Source organism: Prunus avium, chromosome 1, assembly GCF_965620075.1.
Source record: "Prunus avium chromosome 1, drPruAviu1.hap1.1, whole genome shotgun sequence".
In the NCBI taxonomy this organism is placed as follows: Eukaryota; Viridiplantae; Streptophyta; class Magnoliopsida; order Rosales; family Rosaceae; genus Prunus; species Prunus avium.
Window position 1 is genome coordinate 59,035,499 of NC_142284.1, and position 21,585 is coordinate 59,057,083.

At 36.8% G+C, this 21,585-nt stretch overlaps 2 protein-coding genes and 1 pseudogene across 3 annotated transcripts; 1 reads left to right on the forward strand and 2 right to left on the reverse strand.

Moving 5' to 3' along the window:
- Positions 1 to 212: 212 nt before the first annotated feature.
- On the forward strand, positions 213 to 3,526 carry LOC110750754 (12-oxophytodienoate reductase 2-like). Its single transcript, XM_021951119.2, has 5 exons — positions 213 to 386; positions 806 to 946; positions 1,068 to 1,198; positions 1,903 to 2,067; positions 2,663 to 3,526. Exons 1-5 carry the CDS (start codon positions 316 to 318, stop codon positions 3,253 to 3,255), a joined length of 1,101 nt encoding a protein of 366 aa, XP_021806811.2. The 5' UTR covers positions 213 to 315; the 3' UTR covers positions 3,256 to 3,526.
- A 138-nt stretch (positions 3,527 to 3,664) lies between these two features.
- Positions 3,665 to 10,588, reverse strand: LOC110750753 (12-oxophytodienoate reductase 1-like). Its single transcript, XM_088248853.1, has 5 exons — positions 10,332 to 10,588; positions 5,916 to 6,056; positions 5,665 to 5,795; positions 5,076 to 5,240; positions 3,665 to 4,522 (listed from the first exon to the last, which is right to left on the reverse strand). The coding sequence occupies exons 1-5, from the start codon at positions 10,400 to 10,402 to the stop codon at positions 3,930 to 3,932; spliced, it is 1,101 nt and encodes a 366-aa protein (XP_088104979.1). The 5' UTR covers positions 10,403 to 10,588; the 3' UTR covers positions 3,665 to 3,929.
- Positions 10,589 to 14,597: 4,009 nt separating this feature from the next.
- On the reverse strand, positions 14,598 to 18,576 carry LOC110750749 (12-oxophytodienoate reductase 1-like; annotated as a pseudogene). The gene is made up of 6 exons (XR_015835215.1): positions 18,493 to 18,576; positions 17,130 to 17,270; positions 16,914 to 17,044; positions 16,578 to 16,754; positions 15,936 to 16,339; positions 14,598 to 14,885 (listed from the first exon to the last, which is right to left on the reverse strand). The product of XR_015835215.1 is annotated as a 12-oxophytodienoate reductase 1-like (transcript).
- Between the last annotated feature and the right edge of the window lie 3,009 nt (positions 18,577 to 21,585).

A 21,585-nucleotide genomic window follows, 5' to 3' on the forward strand; every position in this document is an offset into this window, starting at 1 on the left:
AAGAAGAATCTGCCACTCATAGTTGGAGCCCATCCAGGACCACCTCATGATTCAGACAAAAAAAAAAAAAAAAAAAATCTATTGAGACGTGGGCGGACTAGTTATTTGTAACGCACCACATCTTCCAGGGAAGTTGGGGGTTGTGGGGCCCATAATTTGCTATTTTTGTCGTTGTTTAGTTCCAAGTAGACCTATAAAGACCCAATTGGGTTTCAATTCATTACCAGAACAGAGAGCAATCAAAAACCAAAACACACAAAAGGTAAAAGGCCAAGCTGCAAGATCAAGACCATAGTAGGGGATCTGAACTCTGACATGGCTGCTCAACCTCCCACAATCCCTCTCCTTACCCCTTACAAATTGGGAAAATTCAATCTTTCTCATAGGTACTTGCTTAATCTTTTCTACATTGCATTCAGCTGAAGAATGTTGCCTTTGTTTTATCTTTTTTGTCTAAATTTGTATGTTGGGTCATTTTGTTAGTTAGTGCATTAGTTAGCCATAGCTAACAAGAAAAATGAAGTTGCTGCTTAGTTAGTGCATTTGGTTTACTGGGTATTTTGGTTATTTGGGTGGCTTGATAGTTATATAGCAAACTGCTGCATTCTTTGTGAGTTTGGGTAATGAATAGGAATTCTGGGGCTGTTTCTGTTGATGTCTAGAATTGATAAACTAGTTGTCTTGCTTTCACAATTGTGTTAATTGTCAAATTCCCAGCTGCTTGCTCATGCCCTTTTCTCCTAACGACAACGTTCCTCAGCCTTGTGCTTGTATTTATAATTTAAAATGTCTTTGTGTTTTTCAGAGTTGTTTTAGCGCCATTGACTAGACAGAGATCATACAACAGTGTTCCTCAACCACATGCCATCTTATATTACTCTCAGAGAACATCCAATGGGGGTCTTCTCATAGCTGAAGCCACTGGAGTTTCTGACACAGCTCAAGGGTAATTTGAAGTAGAGAAGTTTTCAAGTTCTGATGTTTGATTTTAAGTAACTAAGCTACATTTGAGGGTGCTTTCTTCATTTCAATGTTTGATGACATTTTTGTTTCTTTCGTATGCGAAGGTACCCAGATACTCCTGGTATATGGACAAAGGAGCAAGTGGAAGCATGGAAACCCATTGTTGATGCCGTTCATGCTAAAGATGGTGTCTTCTTCTGTCAGATTTGGCATGTGGGGAGGGTTTCAAATAGTGGTACATTTCTGGCACACGCCTTATGACCTCACTATCGTAGAAGAACTTGTGAGCATAAGTGAAAAATTAGACCATTGAAGCATCATAAAGCTGATTTACCTTTCATAATTCATTATGAAAACTCAATGTTTTCAGCATGATTTTTTTTTTTTTAGATGGAAGAAATTTGATATATCTAAATAACTCAGAATTTGATATATGTTTGAATTCATTATGAAATTCAATGTTTTCAGCATCAAATTTTTTATGGAAGAAGTTTAATACACTGAAATAACTAAGAATTCAGAAGTAGCATAGCATGTGCAGAGCTTCACAAGAAGTGAGTGATTATGATTGATGATATCGTTGCTCAAATGGCGATCAAATTGTGACTGTTGATTGATGGAACCATTGTATGTTAAACCAACGTGTAGAATAACATGAAAAATGGATATGCTTGATTGTCTGCAGACTATTTCCATGCACAATTGGTGTTTTTATTGATTGATCTTGATCTACCTGGAAAAAAATAGGACTCTTTTTCTTAAATCATAAGTATCAGTGATGCTTCTCGACTTAAACTTTTAAATAATCCGCATTACTCCTACTTTTATTGCAATTTGAGACAACTGATTCCCTCTTTGTGTGAAAGAGTATGCTGCTGTGGCTGTGTTGTTTATTGCCTTGAGACGTGAGATTGTGATTCTATCTTTCCTTGTTTACAGGTTATCAACCAAATGGGCAAGCTCCAATCTCTTCTACTGACAAGCCAATACGATTAAATGGTATTGATGCCAGTGAATTGACACCTCCAAGGCGATTAAGGACCGATGAAATTCCACAAATTGTCAATGATTTTAGACTCGCTGCAAAGAATGCTATTGAAGCTGGTAATTTGTCTTTACGTTGAAATGAAATAGAATTTGTGAGAACTCAATTTGCTTCAGAGCTTATGGAAAATGAGCCATATTTTATCAGCTAAATGTAGTAAAGGGAATAAACGTACTTGAATACATATATTACAAGTAGTCTTGCCATAATTATTCTATCTGCAGTTGTTATAGGGAGAACTATAAGTAGTTTTATGCTAATGGCTTGAACTGAATTTGACCTTCCACATCAACAATTTAGCTTTAGTGGTTTTGAGAGCCGACATAAGAAAAAGGGAGTAGCTTTTGCTTAATGAATAAAAGGATTGGTTCATATTATTTTCGAAAAGTCTTCTAGGTATATCCATTAATATTATTTTCGAAAAGTCATATGATATATCAGTTATCATCTTCTCCTTGTTTCTCTTTCTTTTGTCTTGAATGCATGAGGCCAAAGGGGGAGGGGATTCGAACTCTGGCCTTGAGTGTGGGGTAAAAAGCCCGCTACCACCGTAGCTACAAGCCCCTGCTCATCTTCTCATTGTTTCAATTGCATGGTAAATAACCATTATTTCTTTTTTCTTGTGCACTGAAATAATTTGTCTGCTATATACAGGCTTTGATGGAGTTGAAATTCATGGGGCCCATGGCTACCTTCTTGATCAGTTTTTGAAAGATCAAGTGAATGATCGAACAGACCAATATGGTGGATCTCTAGAGAATCGTTGTCGATTTCCCTTGGAAGTCGTTGAAGCTGTTGTTAACGAGATAGGAGCAGATAAAGTTGGAATTAGACTATCTCCATTTGCTGACTATATGGACTCAGGGGATTCAAATCCAAATGCATTAGGCCTTCATATGGCCAATTCCTTGAACAAATATGGGATTCTGTACTGCCACATGGTTGAGCCAAGAATGAAGACACTTGGAGAGAAAAGTGAAAGCCCCCAGAGTCTTCTACCAATGAGAAAGGCTTTCGATGGTACCTTCATTGCTGCTGGTGGTTTTGACAGGGAAGATGGGAACAAAGCTGTGGCAGAGGGCCATGCAGATCTCATCGCATATGGACGTTGGTTTTTGGCTAATCCAGATTTGCCAAAAAGATTTGAGCTCAATGCTCCTCTAAACAAGTACAATAGAGACACATTCTACCTATCTGATCCGGTTATTGGTTACACTGATTACCCATTTCTTGAAACCACTGCTTAAGTTTCCTCCAGCCTACGGACGCTTGAAGCCTTGAACACTCTACTTGTAGGCTTTGTTGTTACTTTTCTTTCACCATAGCATGTAGTTTATAAGAAACAAAGTGAATAAAAGTTCAAGGGAAAGTGGCCTTGGCCAACCATAGATAGTAACATTCTTATTTGGTAGTCATTTTTCTGCTTTGACAAAGTGAATCCAGATATATTGAGATTATTTGTACAGGACGTTGGAAACTTTCAAAAGAATGGATGCATTTGGCATGTTATTATTTCTACTGCAGGCGCTGGTGCTTTGGATTGCTTGTTTTCATCGTTTTTCCTCGTCTTTTAATTCCAATTTTTTTTTAACAGGGTTAATTACTTAAAAGTTTAAGATCATCACAAAAGCCAACAGATCCATGGGTTGCTAAGAGTTAGAAAAAAACAGATTATCTTTATTAAACTCACGTGGCCATGAGCTACAACACTACACTTGATACAGATTGGTCAAAGCAGAAGCACACTATACCAAATGACAATTTTACTGTGTGGTGAGCTAACTTCTGCACCTTGAATTGTTGCACACTTTTTCTCTTCTCTAATTATGCAATGCAATAAAAGTAAGGAGAAAACATTTAAGCACATTAATACAGGAACTAAAATATAGGAAGGTTCAAGCTTCTATATTCGGCTGCCACATTAAGCAGTGGTTTCAAGGAATGGATAATCAGTGTAGCCAATAACTGGATCAGACATGCAGAAGGTCTCTCCGTTGTACTTATTCAGAGGAGCATTAAGCTCAAATCTCTTTGGTAAATCTGGATTAGCCAAGAACCAACGACCAAAGGCGATAAGATCTGCACGACCCTCAGCCACAGCATTGTTCCCATCTTCCCTGTCAAAACCACCTGCAACAATGAAGGTACCATTGAAAGCCTTTCTCATGGGTACAAGACTGTGGGGGCATGCACATTTTTCTCCAACTGTCGTCATTCTCGGCTCAACCATATGGCAGTACAGAATTCCATATTTATTCAAGGAATTGGCCATATAAAGGCCTAATGCTTTCGGATCTGAATCCCCTGATTCCATACAGTTGGCAAATGGAGATAATCTAATTCCAACTTTATCTGCTCCTATCTCATTAACAACAGCTTCAACGACTTCCAGAGAAAATCGGCAACGATTCTCCAGAGATCCACCATATTCGTCTGTTCGATCATTCACTTGATTTTTCATAAATTGATCAAGAAGGTAGCCATTGGCCCCAAGAATTTCCACTCCATCAAAACCTATATATCAGAAAAACAATTTCAGTTTGTAACTTAGCATTTTAAGGGCAGATTACATGTAATTAAAACAAGGACAAGATGATAAGTTGATACTGATTGATCATACTACATAACTTGACCAGATTAAGGGAAACGTATATTCCTATCAGACTTATACATTTTGTTCAACTACAAAATTGCTTTTCAAGGCCCCCCTCAAATGAATAAAATTTACACAACTAGACTATTAAACCATCAAATCCTAAAACTTATATGAATGATACCACTCAAGTTGAATTGAAATGTGGATGGTCAGGAATAGCTGACAGATCCTTTTAAAGGGGGAGTTGAATACAATTCAAGCCATTATAAATTAAAAGATAATAGATAGTTTCTCCCTATATCAACAGCATATTGAGATTGAGCAACGATAGAATTCATATCTGATCAGAATTCAAAGTAAATATATTCCGTTTACTACATTTGGTGGAATAAATACGGTTCATTTGCTTAAGCTGAAAAGCAATTTTGAGTTCTCGCAATTTTATTACTATTGAACTTAAGGACAAATTACCAGCTTCGATAGCATTCCTTGCAGCGAGTCTAAAATCACTGACAATTTGTGGGATTTCATCTCTCCTTAATCGCCTTGGAGGTGTAAACTCAACATCAATACCAATTTGGGGGGTTAGTGGCTTGTCAGAAGAAGAGATTGGAGCTTGCCCATTTGGCTGAAAACCTGTACGCAAAGAGAGAGAGAATCACTAATCTGAAAGAGTTCTGTTAAAGAAATATCAAATCCATTGATCAAAAACTGCCACTGCAGCAGAAGCAGCATTGATAGTAAAAATAATGATCAATAATCATGATCAAAATATGCTCTTCAGACACGCAAACATATCCAATTTTCATGTTATTTTTCAATTGGCTAAGCATACAAGGTTGTCATCCACATAAAACTCAAATCATAACTATCCATAATTTTATTGCCATTGGGCAAATTATCATCAGTCAAAATCATTCACTTGTTTTGATGTACAGCACATAATAGGTTAAGAAAGAAAAATCAGCTTTCTGATGCTTCAAAGTGTTAATTTTCCACCCACACTCACAAGGCTAATGATAAAAGTGAAGTCATATAAAGGTGTACGCCAGAAACGCACCAGTATTTGAAACCCTTCCCACATGCCAAATCTGACAGAAGAAGACACCGCCTTTAGCATGAACCGCATCAACAATTGGTTTCCATGCTTCCACTTGCTCCTTAGTCCATATACCAGGAGTATCTGGGTACCTTCGCATGCGAAAGAAACAAAAAAGTCATCAAACATTGAATAAAGAAAGCACCCTCAAATGTAGCTTAGTTACTTAAACTCAAACATCAAAACTAGAAAGCTGCTCTTCTTCAAATTACCCTTGAGCTGTGTCAGAAACTCCAGCGGCTTCAGCTATGAGAAGACCCCCATTAGATGTTCTCTGAGAGTAATATAAGATGGCGTGTGGCTGAGGAACATTTCCGTATGATCTTTGTCTAGTCAATGGTGCTAAAACAACTCTACAGAAGACAACCAAAACATAAATTATAAATACAAGCATCAAAAGTTTCCTAGCAAAGTAGGCAGTATATATTATCAGAAGAACTACACCTACTACATGACCTGTGAATTCTTCATAGTCCTTCATTGTTCATTAACAACTAAACGGAGGAGACAAATGCATGGTAGAAGAAAATGCTAATCCGGGATTTCAAATTGGCAAAACTACATTTGACAAACACAAAAACTACCCAGTAAACTAACATTGACCAAACAAAAGCAGTAATTTCATTTTTCTTGCAAGCAAAAACTGACAGGACCCGCCCCGAATTCCTCGAAACCCGAGACAAATCCTGTGGAAATTCCGACATCACACTGATGTCAGGCCCACTTACTAAAAATCGAGATGTTCTACCAAAAATTTTGGCAGAGTCACCCCTGACAATTTAACTTTCCCCCAAAGTTTTCAACCTGTTAAGAGCACATTTCAAAACACCAACTGGCAGCATGCACAAGTTAACAACATGCAATTACATAATAGGCCTCCGGTCTTCAAATAATTCAAAACAGAACCAGCAATGCTTTGAAGTCGAACAATACATAACCATACAATTAATGATCTCAAACAACTATACAAATACCCCCAAAAATCATTAAACCGGATTCAAATCCATTAACCACATCAAAAATCTGATCACATATTCAGAATCAATCAAACTTTTTTAAACATAATATAATTCGCGGCTGGACCTAGGTGGGACTCCAGGCTACCTACGTACCATTGGACAAGGGATCAAGCCACACGTAGTTCTTATATCAATGGTCACAACTCTGATTCCGATGAAACAAAATAAACACATTCCCAATCTCTTTCTTTATATCAGTTTAATCCCGCAACCATACCCTATCCAAGGCGTATGTTGCCGAACAACACTTCCCAATCCAGGGCTTAAACATTCATACATGTACAGGGTACTCACAAAGTACAAACTCACGAATCTCAAATCTAGAATCAAAACCACATATACCAAATGTAACATGTATGCCTATAAATGAGTATATATGTATATATAATAACACCCATCTCTCACCATCATCATGTACCAGGGGAAAACAATCCAATCGGGGATTGTTGACTAGTCCACACTTAACAGCCCTCAAACGGCTATGTGGCTAGGGACGAGCCGTCCAACTGGGGGACTAACTCTCAGCTAGCACGTACGGACGAAGAATCAAGACCCGTACGCTTGAAAACAGCCCTACGCGCGCAGACTACCCAATCAAGGGTCTACAGCAACATCCCGTCAAGGATGCCCCGAGTTCCGACATATCTAGACCATATCCATATATCCATTTCCATGTATCCCAGTGTCCATATCCACTGCTTTCAAATACCCGTTTCCAAGTATCATCATCCAAGGGAAGGTACATATGATGGTAGAGTTCGTAATTCAATTTTTCCCACAATACCAATTCATAGTATAGGCAATAAACTCTCAAGCATATTCTATATCCAGGGAGGTACCTAAGGTAGTGCTAAAAACACTCAAACTGACATTCTAACTCATGTCTTTCTAGCATCTCACATCAACAACCCAAGTACCCCACACATAATCAACATAGTTAGCATTTTCTCAAATATTATATATATGACTCAAGATACTCGAATATGTCAAACCCACATATATCACAAATACTTTACAAAAATAAAGAATTCAACTATTAAATATAAATAGAATTTAAATAAACCATTAAATTCAAAAGCATAAGATTTCCATCACAAAACCATAAAAATAAACTCATAGACCCACATAATCAAATGACGGTCAAGACTCGTCCAAAAGGGTCGTTCTAGTATTCCTCGAAGAGTGAAACTACCTCGGAAGACTCACGGTCAACTGAGGGTCAAACGGGCCTGCGGGACCCACGACCTCCGTTTTACGATCCAAAAGTTCCTATGGGTTCCACAAGCTCTAGGATACACGTCTTGAAAGTTTGGTACAGATCAGGCAGTCGGATCGCTCACGATCGCACGATTGGACGGTTATTGAAAAACACAACTTTAAGTTATTGAATCGGAACATCCGGGGCTCCGATTCATGATCCGTGAAATCCTACACGATCCTAGGAATGCCTAGATCAACATATCTTAAATTGGAAACGATCCAATGGCTCTAACCTATCAACCCGGAAATCGCGCAATATGTGAAATCCGTTCGGGGTTCAAATGTTATCCGAATTGAGATCCACAAATTCCTACGCGCTCGTGAGAACCAGGAGATCATTGTAGGACACAATGACATGCCAACACGTGGCCCACACGCAAACCCACGCTCCAGCAACGCATGAAAAATAGGTGGAAAAGCATACCTTAATCGACTGGTTTGGTGGCCGGAGGAGGGAGAAACCGCCGGTGAAAACTCTGTTAAAAACGGGTCAAAACCTAATCGGATTTTCTTGTTTTTCGGCCAGCTCCGGTGGTTTCAGCGGCTGATATTTGTCAGGATAGGAAGAGAACGACTAACCGGTCATTTTGGTACCAATGCTGTCGCTTGGGGTGGCCGGAGGAAAAGATGGCGGCCCAAAAACTATTCGGATAAACAGTAACAGAGGGGGCTGTTTCTGCGCGCAGGGAGAGAGAGAGAGAGAGAGAGAGAGAGAGAGAGTTTTCTGTTTGAGATTTTCTATTTAAACCCCAAATTTCTCTTTGTTCACCCCAATATTTAAATCATTAAGCTGTAAGTTTTATTATTGTGTAAAAAGACAAAAAAGGTTATCCAACTTAATACTTAACCCTAGTACATCTATACACACACCCCACCACTCTTCAAATTAAGTTTTAGAAAAATAAAAACTCTTCTACATCCTATTGCCAGATTACTCTTTTCTTTTAAAGACGTAGAACATTAACGAGCCCACCTCTTTGAAATTTGTGTGGGAGTTGATGGAAAGACATGTTGATTGTTTCACTGTAATGATCTTCTTCTCTTCCCCTTGTTGATTGCTGTTTTTTATTTTTTTTTGGTATTCTTGGATGTTGATTGCTTGGTTGTTTTGATTTTTGATTTAAAATTTACATCTGATGTTTTGGTAAAGCTGTTTTCTTTCTCTAGAAATATTAAATTTTGGATTTGGGGTTCCATTTGTTTGTGTTTTTTTTTTTCTGCTAGGAACAATAATAGTGGAATGAGTCAACCCAAAGTAAGTGCCTAAAGCTTCAGTACATAGTGTTTCAATGTTTGAAAACCCCACCAATTCTAGATGCCATTCGGAGGTAGAAATCAAATAAAAATCACATATTATGCACGAAAAATTTACCAATCTATAAATTAACATTGTCAACAAATCAAGTGTGTCAAATTCGTTGAACAATTTGACCCATTTGGAATATAAAAACCCCAACAATTTGCCGTGTCTGTCAAATAAGAATCACACCATTGCGTGTTTCATACTTCATGAAATATGAAACTTCCCTTTGCAACCTCTTAATCCCATGTGTGTTTACAAAAAATTAATTTAATTACTTACTATTTCTCATGCCCAGAACGTACTTCCTCCTCTAAAGGTAGCTTGTGGGGTTTAAATAGAAAATCTATTTTATTTCTTATTTTTTCAGCTTGGGGTGTATTTAAGGGTAGTTTGGGAAGATAGTGGGGTTTTCTTAGAAATTGTGAAAATTTAAATTAAAAGTTGGGGTGAACTTAGAACATGGGGTGAACTAAGAGAAGTGTGGGGTTTAAATAGAAAATCTATTTCTGTTTTTATTAAAAAAAAAATAAACTTTGAAATAATTACGATTGTGCCACTGAGAGTTTTTAGATCGTATCTCTCTCGTTACAACTCTGATTCAAGCCTACCGCATGTCTACGGACTTGTCTCAGTACAACCTACGTAAGGGTACCAGCCACTGCCCCGAAATCCTCCCGAATTAAAAATGACCAAATTACCCCTACTCCGAGGGCAAAATTGGAAATTCATAATTCTTGAAATTAAATAATTCGCTATTCCCTTTATTTTGGGTCGAGATGTTACAAAAACTGGGACTTCAACCAACCTTGTTTCCAAATTCTACAAAACCCAATAGCCCAAACCTCAACTTAAGCAGAACAAGGCCGGGCTATAGCTAATCTGTGCACCAACAAAATGACCCAACTTACAAATTTACAAAAATATACAAATACAAACCAAAATTCACAAACAAATTTACAAAAAATAAATAATGCAAACCAAAATTCACCAGTTCTTATCAGCAAGTATCAATAAAATGCACCATGCAGAAAAGATTGAGCAAGTACCTGTGAGAAAGATTGAACTTTCCCATTTTGTAAGGAGTGAGGAGAGGACTTGAGGGACCTTGAGCAGCCATTTCAGAGCTTACTTCCTCTACTATGAGTCTATGTGATCTTGCAACTTTGGCCTTTGCCTTTGTGTTTTGGTTTTTGATTGCTCTCTCAACTGGGAATGAATGGAAGACCCAATTGGGTCTTTATACGTTCAGCAGTCGGCTGGCCTCAACTGGCCCCACATCTCCCCTTCCTCCTTCCGGAGGAAGCTCTGGTTGGCTGATCCTTTTTCGAAGCAGTGGACTGGCTTCATTGATTGAGATGTTTGCTGACGTTTGTAATTACGTGAGTGACGATTTTGTTTTATTTTTGGTATTGGAATTCGTTGTGCGGTGGAGCTGCCGAGTTGCCTTGCCTGCCAACCTTGACCACCACGCCATCCATCAATGACCTTTGTTGTTGCAACTTTTTTTTTTCTTCTTTAGTATTTTTTTACTTTTGTCTAAATAATTGCATCAATGCGTTTTTTAGTTGAATACCTTTTTTGGCCTCTTGAATAAATTCATGCATGAAAGCAACGTCATTTGTTCAAAGGGCAGGCGTCACATTTGCTCGAGTTAAAGTTAAAAGGAATTGTTTCACCCAAAAAAAAAAAAGTTAAAAGGAATTGTCGTTCTATAATACCTGTAATTATTATTTTCTAATCCTTGGGTAATGGGGTTTGTGTGGCAATTTGAATTTGATGTCAAATACCAAATATTACATATGATTTTGATAGTTTATGTGGCAATTTGACATACAAGGGCATCTGCAATGGTGAGGGTCATTTCAATTTTATTTAAATAAATTGAACTTTTGACTTGCAGTGGTTAAGTTTGGTTCATTTCAGATATAAATATTTCATTTCAGGGATTAATAGTTCATTTGAGGTCAATAAAACGAACTCTGAAATGAAATTCATTTCAATAAGCTTGGTCCACCATAATAACTCTACAACCCCTCTCTTATTGACACATAGATGACATTATTTTTTACTTTTTAATTTTGTTTATTCATATTCAATTTTGTTATACAATAACGTGAAAATGAGGTGCTATGATGTGTTCTCATTTAATCTCAACTTCCAATTCTTCAGAAAAAAGTGTTAATATAATATTTTCACCATCCAAAGAATATTTTGTTATTAATTTATATATATTCAAAATTGATCTCTTTAAAAGATTGCTTTTTGAAACCATTTTAATTGTATAATTCTTATCGTAATTAAATTTATTCATTTTATTTTATTCAATCATTTAAAAATATAGTTTGTAATTTGTAAGCAATTGAACTGCACCACTGCAAGTGAAACTGCACTTCAGTTCAATAGCAGCCAAAAAAGTTTAATAAATTGAACTATTGAACTGAATTGAACTGTTGAGCAACTGTTGCAGATGCTCTAATAAAGTTTTACATTTTACCTAACATGTCAAATTAAAAAATTGTTTTATTACATTTTTTATACAAATTATTTTATTACATTAGTGTTGATTTGTTTATTACTTTCTGAACACATTAATTGAAAAAAATAATAAAATAATAAAATAGCATCACAAAGTCAAACATCCAAAAATAATAGTATAAAGGAAAAATATTCTTCCACGTAGGATTTAACATTTAAATTAGAGTAGTCTCTATTATTTTTTCTACATGCTAAAATGCCACATTGGATATAACAATATTTCTCAATTCATTCTACATGCACTTAATTATGGATATTCCTTCCAGACATAGAACTAGTAAAAAGAGTAGTCCGTGTTACAATTAATCTAAAATTAAGCTAGAAACTAGTAATTAAGTACAGCTAGAGAGCTCTTCAAAACAAGTTAGGCAATATTTATATAGTTGTTGTGATAACTTAAAAGTGAATTCATGTCGTGGTGATCATTGATCATTTGCGATTGCAAAGGCTGAGGCCACGGAACAAGGCCTCATGAAGTGGAGATATGATATCAATGATATGTTTCTTCCTTGCAGCATGACGACCCAGCAGCTTAAGCTTGCAGAAGAAACACTACTATTATTAATAGCACCATCTTCAAACCCCATCAAATTAGCACCAAGGTTGTAATTTTCCTTAAAATTACGAATTTACCCTTAATATGGATGGAAAATTGAATGAAATTTGAAAAATTTGACGTAAGGAGCAAAATGACATAGTTCAGGAGCAAAATGACAATTATGACACAATTCAGGAGCAAAATGACAGTTTATCCTATTTTAAATGTGCACATTTGCACTTCCAAGATTAATCTCATCTACTTTTTCCTTTATTCAACACTACCAGTTGGTAAAATGTTGTGAGGAGAGGAAAAAACTCTAGTAGCCCTATCCTTCTGTGAGTCCCAAAGAAAAACTCCACAGATTTGCTATGAATGCGGTGGTGGGTGTGGCTGGGATTGCGCTTCTTCAGGTGGTAGTGGTGGTAGGGTTCGTTTAGGCTCATAGGTTGCTCTAGGGTTTTGGTTATGTTAGGCATATGTGGGATTTGTTTGGGCTTATGATTAATTGTGGTGATGTGGCAAGTAGTTTTAATGCGGCTTTTGTCAGCTTTAGTTTTGTTTTTAACGTGTTAGTTTGTTGCCCTCTGCAGATTGGTACTTTTGATGTCTTTGATTGTACTATTGAAGTTTATCTTTGATTTAAAAAAAAAAAAATACTACCAGTTGGTCTAGTGCCTACTCGCCACTTTACTAGAGATTCTTGGTTGAGGCTCAACACAGAAACGTAAAATACCAAACCTTAAGAAAACTCTTAGTGACCTTTTTTCTATTTAATTATACATACAGAGTAACAATATATTCAACCAGATTATATAGAATATATATTCAAGCTTCCATAGGCTGTGATGGGCATATTTCATATTATATATTTAACCCCATTCTTAATATATTTTGGTTAATATTTTGGAAGAATTTTGATACTTTGAATTATATTTTCAATATAGGACTTTCGACTTCCTCTGGAGCAAAACATAATCAAATGGACGAATTTTGGAGTAATTTCAGTTGGAGGACGTTCGTGAGTCACTTGGCTTGATCGTATCAAAATTTCAGACTTGTCTACCAAGCGGTTATTTTCTGGTGATAAAATAAAGGAGCAGTGCGCGGTGCTGGAATAGTGACGATTTGGGATTTTATTGTGTTTTGGAGCCCAAGATGACCTCTGATGGATTCGTGGCCTTCTGGAGAAGTGTTCAGAACGTTTTTATCTTTAAAACGAGCTGTATTGGGCCGGATTTGGAGCAGATTTGAGGCCAAAACGTGGCTAGGCAGATTGGAGGCAGATTCTCCTAGTCCAATTTGGATTTTATGTCATGTCATTATTTTATTTTATTTAGTTTCCTTGTGGGGATAGAAGAGCAGGTTGTGGGCAGCTAGGTTTTAGGAAGTATTTAAGTTCTTTTTCACAACAAATTTAGGACTTCTCTTTTGGCTTTTGAACGCGACTTTGCTAGGGTTTTTGAAGAACTTCTTCTTCATGGTGTTTTTATTCTTATTCATTCGAATGATATTTTATTTGGTTTTAATTATGAACATGCGTAACTAACTCTCTTTTGCTAGGGTGAGGCCACGAGCCTTAGCAAGAATATGTAGTTTCTATCCAATTTGCTTATGATTATATGCATGCAGGTTTTCGAATTATTCATCACTGGGTTAAACTATCTAAGTATCTTGATGCTTGATCACCATTAGGATGTTTAGAAAAGTAATTTGATGCAGTTTTGGTCGGAGGTCGGTCCCTGAAATTGACGAAGGCTTCTTGTGATTAATATGTGCAAGTTCACTTAGGATGAATACCACGTCTTAAGGGTTGCATGGTTTTTCAAAAGGTTTCACAGAACTTAATGAGTCATGTATGTTTAGATTTGATCTGAATACCACAGACGGATTGCATGTGTGATATACGCTTTATGTTGGGGGTCCAAGTAGGCATATATTCGGAATACCTAACCTTCGAAATATGCATGTATAGGTTATAAGTAATTGGGAGAACTATATAGAATTGTTAAGGTGACGGCGGATCCCTAATGCTTTCTTAATTTGATTTCTAAAAACACAACTGTTTCTCTTGCTCTTAGCTTTAATTTTGCATATTGCCTTATTTTTATTAGTTAAATTCGTTTTAATTTAAGGTTTTCAAATCAGACATCTCAATTTTCTCTTTTACAATAATTAATTAGAATTTGGTTGCTACGAGTTATTTAATAATCCCTGCGGAGAACGACCTTGCGAGAATCATTTATACTACAATAACCTTGTCATTCTTGCAAGTTTTATAGGAGTTTTAACCCTGTTTGTGCAGGTACTGAAAAGCCTATCAGGCTGCAGGAAACTTAAGCTGTGGTTTCAAGAAATGGATAATCAGTGTAGCCAATAACCGGATCAGATGTGTAGAACGTCTCTCTGTTGTATTTATTTAGAGGAGCATTAAGCTCAAATCTTTTTGGCAAATCTGGATTAGCCAAGAACAACCGGCCATAAGCAACGAGATCTGCACGACCCTCAGCCACAGCATTGTTCCCATCTGTTGTAAAATGGCTCACATTTACAATGCAAGTGTTGCAGGAAGCGACTGGTCGCAAGGGAATAGCGACCGGTCGTTTAGAAGCAGATTCGAAGTATTTAGAAAAATCGACGAGCGACCGGTCGCAAGGAGCTGGCGACCGGTCGCAGGAAGAAAATCTGAAATGCTGAAGACTCTGTGTAAAAGCGACCGGTCGCCCAGTGCTTGCGACCGGTCGCCCAGAGGTGCTGTTTCTGTTTGTTCCTCGAGTTTCCAACTCTATTTTCAATGGCTATCGCCTCCCACCGATTTCCAAGGACCCTAGGGGTCACTTCTGAGTTAAATGAAGGTTGGCAATCAGTTGGGAGGTTTGAGGGAGCATTGAAGGATGTTTGTTGACTTGCTTCAAGGAGTACCTACCCTATGGCTCTAGATAGGGTGGCTGAAGTTGCAGCTGTCAATGCCTAGCCTTTGTTCTGCCCAAGTTGTGGTCCAAGTCTGGAAACCAAGGGGAGAACGTGGGAGGAAAAGATGGAGCCTTCTCCTAAGTCCAAAGGCTTGTGTATTAAAGGGAAGAGGAAGCAAGACAGAAGTTGTGTGGTTAATCTCAAAGTTGTCAAGTAGCTGGGAGCTATTGTGTTCAAAGGGAGGTTATCTCACCAAGGGAGGAAGAGAGAGAGGGCAATCAGTTCAAGTTAGGAGCTGAGTTGGGTCTTGAGAGTCTAGACACCAAGGAGGGAAACACCAAGTGTGTGAGAGTATTCACAAGTGCATCAAAGTGTTGAGCAAAGGGGTGAGAGAGAAAAGAAAGCTTGGGAGAGAATAGAGTTCTAAGGGGGTTTCTTTGTAAACCAAAGTTGTAACTTATTCTTTCATTAGTGAATTTCTCAAGGGGATCACCAAGAGGATGTAGGCAATTGCTGAACCTCTAAAATACTTGTGTCACTTTGTGCTTGGTTGGTTTCTCAAGTGTGTGTGTGTGATTCATCCATCCTTGTGTGTGTCACAAAGTCCATCAACAACAAGATCATTAGGGGAGGGTGAGTTGAGTTTGTTCTCAATTCACAACACCATCTTCCCTGTCAAAAGCACCAGCAGCAATGAAGGTGCCTTTGAAAACTTCTCTCATGGGCAGAAGACTGTCAGGGGTTTCACTTTTGTCTCCAGCTGTCTTCATTCTTGGCTCAACCACATGGCAGTACAGGATCCCATATTTGTTCAAGGATTTGGACATATAAAGGCCTAATGCTTTCGGATCTGAATCCGCTGATTCCATGTAGTCCGCAAATGGAGATATCTAATTCCAACTTTATCTGCTCCTATCTCATTAACAACAGCTTCAACAATTTCCAAAGCGAACCGGCAACGGTTCTCCAGCGATCCACCGTATTCATCTGTTCGATCGTTCACTTGGTCTTTCATAAACTGATCAATAAGGTAGCCATTCGCCCCATGAATTTCAACCCCATCAAAGCCTATATATCAGAAACGCATTTTCCATGTAGCCAAGAAATTACTAACTTAACATTATAAATCATATGATATTCTAAACGAGTACAATTCAAGAATCAATCTGGCATGATCTTGGTTTGTACATTCGCTTAGTACTTAATTATGATCCATTTTGATTTCTTAAAAATTTTAGCAATCTGCCATCTTCAAACCCCATCAAATTAGCACCAAGGTTTATATTTAACTTAAAAGATAAGTTACCAGCTTCGATAGCATTCCTTGCAGCAAGTCTAAAATCATTGACAATTTGCGGAATTTCATCTATCTTTAATCTCCTTGGAGGTGTGTATTGAGCAATGTCAACGCCATTAGTTAGTATTTGGGGGAGTAATGGCTTGTCGGTACAAGAGATTGGAGCTTTCCCATTTGGCTGAAAAACTGTAAGCAAGAGAGAGAGAGAGAGAGAGAGAGGATCACAATCTGAACTCAATACTTATGTTCATGAAGAATATGCTTCCTGATGCTTCAATGGTCTAATTGCTCATAAGTATTTCTATGATAGAAGTGAAGTCATAGAGGTGAACAACAGAACGGCACCGTTGTTTGAAACCCTCCCGGCATGCCAAATCTGACAGAAGAAGACACCGCCTTTAGCATGAACAGCGCCAACAATCGGTTTCCACGCTTCAACTTGCTCCCTTGTCCATAAACCAGGCATATCTGGATACCTTCAGAAATTAAAACAGAGATGTCATCCAACATTGAAATGAAGAAACGTAAAAGGAAAACGAAAGCTACTCTTCTTAAAATTACCCTTGAGCTGTGTCAGAAACTCCACTGGCTTCAGCTATGAGAAGACCCCCTTGAGATGTTCTCTGAGAGTAATATAAGATGGCATGCGGCTGTGGAATATTGTTGTATGATCTCTGTCTAGTCAATGGTGCTAAAACAATTCTGGAAAAGAAGGAAGATTTAAATTATAGATGCAGAGTAACATAATATGGGAGTGTGGATGAGAAACGTTGTTGTATGGCCCCTCTCTAACCAAAGGTGCTAAAACAATTCTGGAGAACACAGTATACTATCAGAACTATAACTCCAAGACATGTGACTGGTTTGAAAGAGAATAATATAACTACCCAGCAAATAATTATCGTATCTGGCTAAACAAAACAAAATTTAAGAAAAATAAGCAAGAGTTAAACCATTATGAACTGATGACAAATAAGAAAATGAATCCTTCCGGTTTTCATTTTCACACCGCACGGTGTATTGGGAACCATCAAACCATATGTCTAGGCATCAGTTATGCATATATAGATTTTCAAGTTCTGGAGTCCCTAGATGCTATTTTCTGTTCCTCCCCCCTCTCCCCCGCCCCCCCAAAACCTTTTTTTATTGTATAATTTACTTCTATAAGATTCATATATGTTTTACTTACAAAGATATAGTTAGACTATCATCAACTTCAAGGAGAATCTCATTCCCACATGAATAGTAAGAATAAAATGTTATTATGCACAGGCACAGGCAAGCAACTAGGAATTTGACAACAAAGAAAAATTGAAAGCAGGGCAAGTATTTTTAGTAGCTGTACACATCCACTTGAAACTGCCCTAGAAGTTGCAACATATTATCAATTCAATACCCAAACTCAGATAGAGAGGCATTACTATCATTAAAAAGCATAGAATTATACTGAAAGAGTATGGGGAGAGACACAAGAAAACTGGGCTATCTAAATCATCAAACTAAACCAATCCCTAGCTGTAGAAATTTAGGACTGACATAAAAAAAATGCTGATGCTGCATAACAGAACAAACCACCCAAATAAATGTTGTCCAGACTCCAAATAAACTTAGGACTGAATTTAAGAACTAAAAGGGGAAGAAAATGAATGGTGGATGAAACTGCTGATATAGGATAAGAAAAAAGATAAAACTTCTTCATTTGGTAAGACACAAGAAATAACTCAAATTCTTTTTCTTGTTAGCCAACTGGGATTATCCACAAACACCTGCTAAATCCCATTTTTAGCAGAACAGGGCATGTTATGGCTAATTTTTGCACCAACAAAATGACCCAAGACACAAATTTAGAAAAATGGATATACAAAGCCAACATTCTTCACCTTGTAGCAATATCTAATCAATAATGTTATGTAAAAAGGATTACCTATGAGAAAGGTTGAACTTTCCCATTTTGTAAGGGGTAAGGAGAGGAATTGTGGGAGGTTGAGCAGACATATCAGCTATCAGACTTCACTTGGGGTTTGCTCGTGTTTGGGTTTTGGTTTTTTGGCTCTGGAAATGAATGGAAGACCCAATTGGTGCTTTAAACATTTGGTAGGAACTAGAAAATCCTAAGACAACAGTTGGAAGCTGTGCAGTTTTTTTTTTTTTTTTTTGGTTTTTATCAAAGGAAAAATCTTCATTACTTTCAATAACAGTTTATTGAGATGTTGACATTTGCAATTGCGTGGTTCTTATTAAAAGTACCAAATAACACTTCTCACGTTTTATACTTTTCAAACTATTGGTCTTTAACGCAAAACATCAAATTTGACTTTGATGATGACAAATTTGACATATTGCAAACCTACCTTCCTACTTCATTCAACGTGTCAAGTTGTAGTATTTTATGACGTGTTTACTAATCAGGAATTGGAATTCTCATCAGAAGTTGAATTCCACTTATAGAGGATTCATGCGTTTACTTCACATCAAGAAATTGAAAAGTAAGTGCGGCCCACACAAAATTAGGAATTGAATTTTTGATTTTGGAGGAATTCATTTCTTAGGTGGGAGGTGGTATTCTAATTCCTGGAGAACTAACCCATTAGGAATTCTTTTTTACCCATTATATCCTCACACAATTTTCAAAATTCCAAATTTACCATCTACTTTAACCTAACAACGAGGATATTTTAGTAATTGGTACAACTTCTACCCTAATTCCATATGGTTTAGTAAACAACTTCAATATGAATCCGGAATCTAATTCTCCTCAATCCAACTCCTGCTCAGTTCAATTCCTCCTAATCCAATTACGGATTAGTAAACATGTAATTAATGAAATTTAAAGGCTAAAAAGGTATAGAGATTTTATCACCTTCAAGCCAAATAATTCTATTGTGAGAGTTCATTAACTTTTAATGTGCAATTACTATTGATGCTTAAATTTGGTTCAACAACATTATGACCTCTTCGAGATCAATGTCCGCAATCCGTTCAAATCAACTTGACATGACCAAGTAGGTTCTCCCCTAGAACGAGTTATGGTGCTTAGGAATTGCATCTTGTAAATAAAAATTGAGCAAGAGACACAAGAGATCTACATGGTACTGGGCTACGTCCATGAGGTGTTGGATATTTTTCACTATTGAATGAAGAAATAACAAAATACAAAGTGTTTGATCCTCACAACCCATATGTCAATTACACCCAAAACACTCATAATTATGATGAACAAAATAAAATATCGATATCCAGGAGGGTTGGCCCTAGCCCAAGGGCAAGAGTCTAAGAATTCAGGGGCACAAATATTGTAAACGGCCCATATATATACCTATAGAAAGAAAATGTTTTTCTTCTTCTTCCAAATTGCCTTTTATGTCTTTTATTATTATTATTATTTTATCTTTTTAGAATTGTTCTCTCTCGTCTCACCCTCGCACCTCACTGCGCCATCTTTTCTACCTCTCACCATTTCCCTCTGCTTCATTATCGCATTTCTTCATATTTCTTCTTTCAATGATATTTTTTTCTGGGTTTTTACTGGTTTGTAAAAGTAACTTGATTGCTCCCAAATTTCTTTTGGTTCCTTATAGGTTATCTGTCTTTTTTTTTTCTTTTTTTCTTTTTCTGTTGTAATTTTTTGTTTCTCACAATTTAATCTAATTCATGTATTCAAAAGGAAGGCTATGAATTCTTAATATGCCAAAACCCCATATCTAGTTTTAAAAGTTCTTGATAATTTTGATAAATAATAATACAAAAATTCAAGAAGAACTATTGTGTTCAGAAGAATATCCATGTCATGTTTAGAGTTGAATTCATTGATTATTTTAAATTCGATTATGAACTATCATAATTTTCCAAATACTATTTGTAAAATTGGTAAGAAAATATATTGGACCAGAATGAATTCTCATTGATCGTGGTGTATGTTTATATAATACATTCCATAGGTTACTCCTACAAGTAAGCTAACTAGCTAGGAAAGAATATATACATGAAGTCAAATAATATAACATTCCTATATTCTATTATACAGTCCCTAAACTATAGGATAATCTTCAATTCTCAACACTATTTAAGAGCCCAATTTTTTTAAAAGGTAAACTTATTTGTGTTTAAGAGATCCAATTCTTTCTAAGAGACCGGATTCTAATTCTTTTAAGATTTTGCATTTGGCAGATATACCAGGCCTTACTTCCTTCGCTATCTGATTTTGCATTTGGCATTTCCCCATGTGTTAGGTTTTTTTTATTGTTCTGTACTGGAATGACCCAACCAAGAAACAAAAGGAACTTAACAACACTAGGTCCTGGCTGACTCCAAAGAGAGGACTTAGATATTCTCCTTGTTTTCACTGGCTTTGCATCTTAATTCTTAACCCTTTTCACTGGCGTTTCACTGGATTAAAATCTACGACAATTAAAATTTCATATCAGCAACATATTTTAAATGCACACATTGACACTTCCAAGAGTAACCTCATTTACTTTAATTCTACTTATTGGTCTAGTGGCATTTAGTCTTCACTTTACTCGAGACTCTTGAGTGAGGATACCGCATACAGAACACTTGCTACATATATTAGTCTACGCAGAAACATAATATACCAGACCTAATGAGAACTTTTATTCACCGTTTTTTTTTCTTTGTATTTAATTATACACGCAATGTAAAAATAGTAACAATGCACATTCAAGCAGATTATAATACAGAATATAAATCTAAGTATGTGTTCAAGCTTCCATATAGGCTGCAGGAAACTTAAGCGGTGGTTTGTAGAAATGGATAATCAATGTAACCAACAACCGGATCAGATATGTAGAACGTATCTCAGTTGTACTTAATTAGAGGAGCATTAAGCTCAAATCTTTTTGGCAAATCTGGATTAGCCAAGAACCAACGTCCATAGACAATAAGATTTGCATGGCCCTTAGAAAGACGCAAGAAGTGACTCAAATTCTTATTCTTGTTAGCCAACAGGTATTTTCCACAAATACCTGCTTCTAAGTGGACTAAATCTCATTTTTAG

Coding starts and splice junctions, on each gene's coding strand:
- LOC110750754 (XM_021951119.2), top strand. CDS start 316: ATGGCTGCTCAACCTCCCACAATCCCTCTCCTTACCCCTTACAAATTG. Junction 387..805: donor AAATTCAATCTTTCTCATAG/GTACTTGCTTAA, acceptor TGTGTTTTTCAG/AGTTGTTTTAGCGCCATTGA. Junction 1,199..1,902: donor GGGGAGGGTTTCAAATAGTG/GTACATTTCTGG, acceptor CCTTGTTTACAG/GTTATCAACCAAATGGGCAA.
- LOC110750753 (XM_088248853.1), bottom strand. CDS start 10,402: ATGGCTGCTCAAGGTCCCTCAAGTCCTCTCCTCACTCCTTACAAAATG. Junction 6,057..10,331: donor AAGTTCAATCTTTCTCACAG/GTACTTGCTCAA, acceptor TGTCTTCTGTAG/AGTTGTTTTAGCACCATTGA. Junction 5,796..5,915: donor GTTTCTGACACAGCTCAAGG/GTAATTTGAAGA, acceptor TCGCATGCGAAG/GTACCCAGATACTCCTGGTA.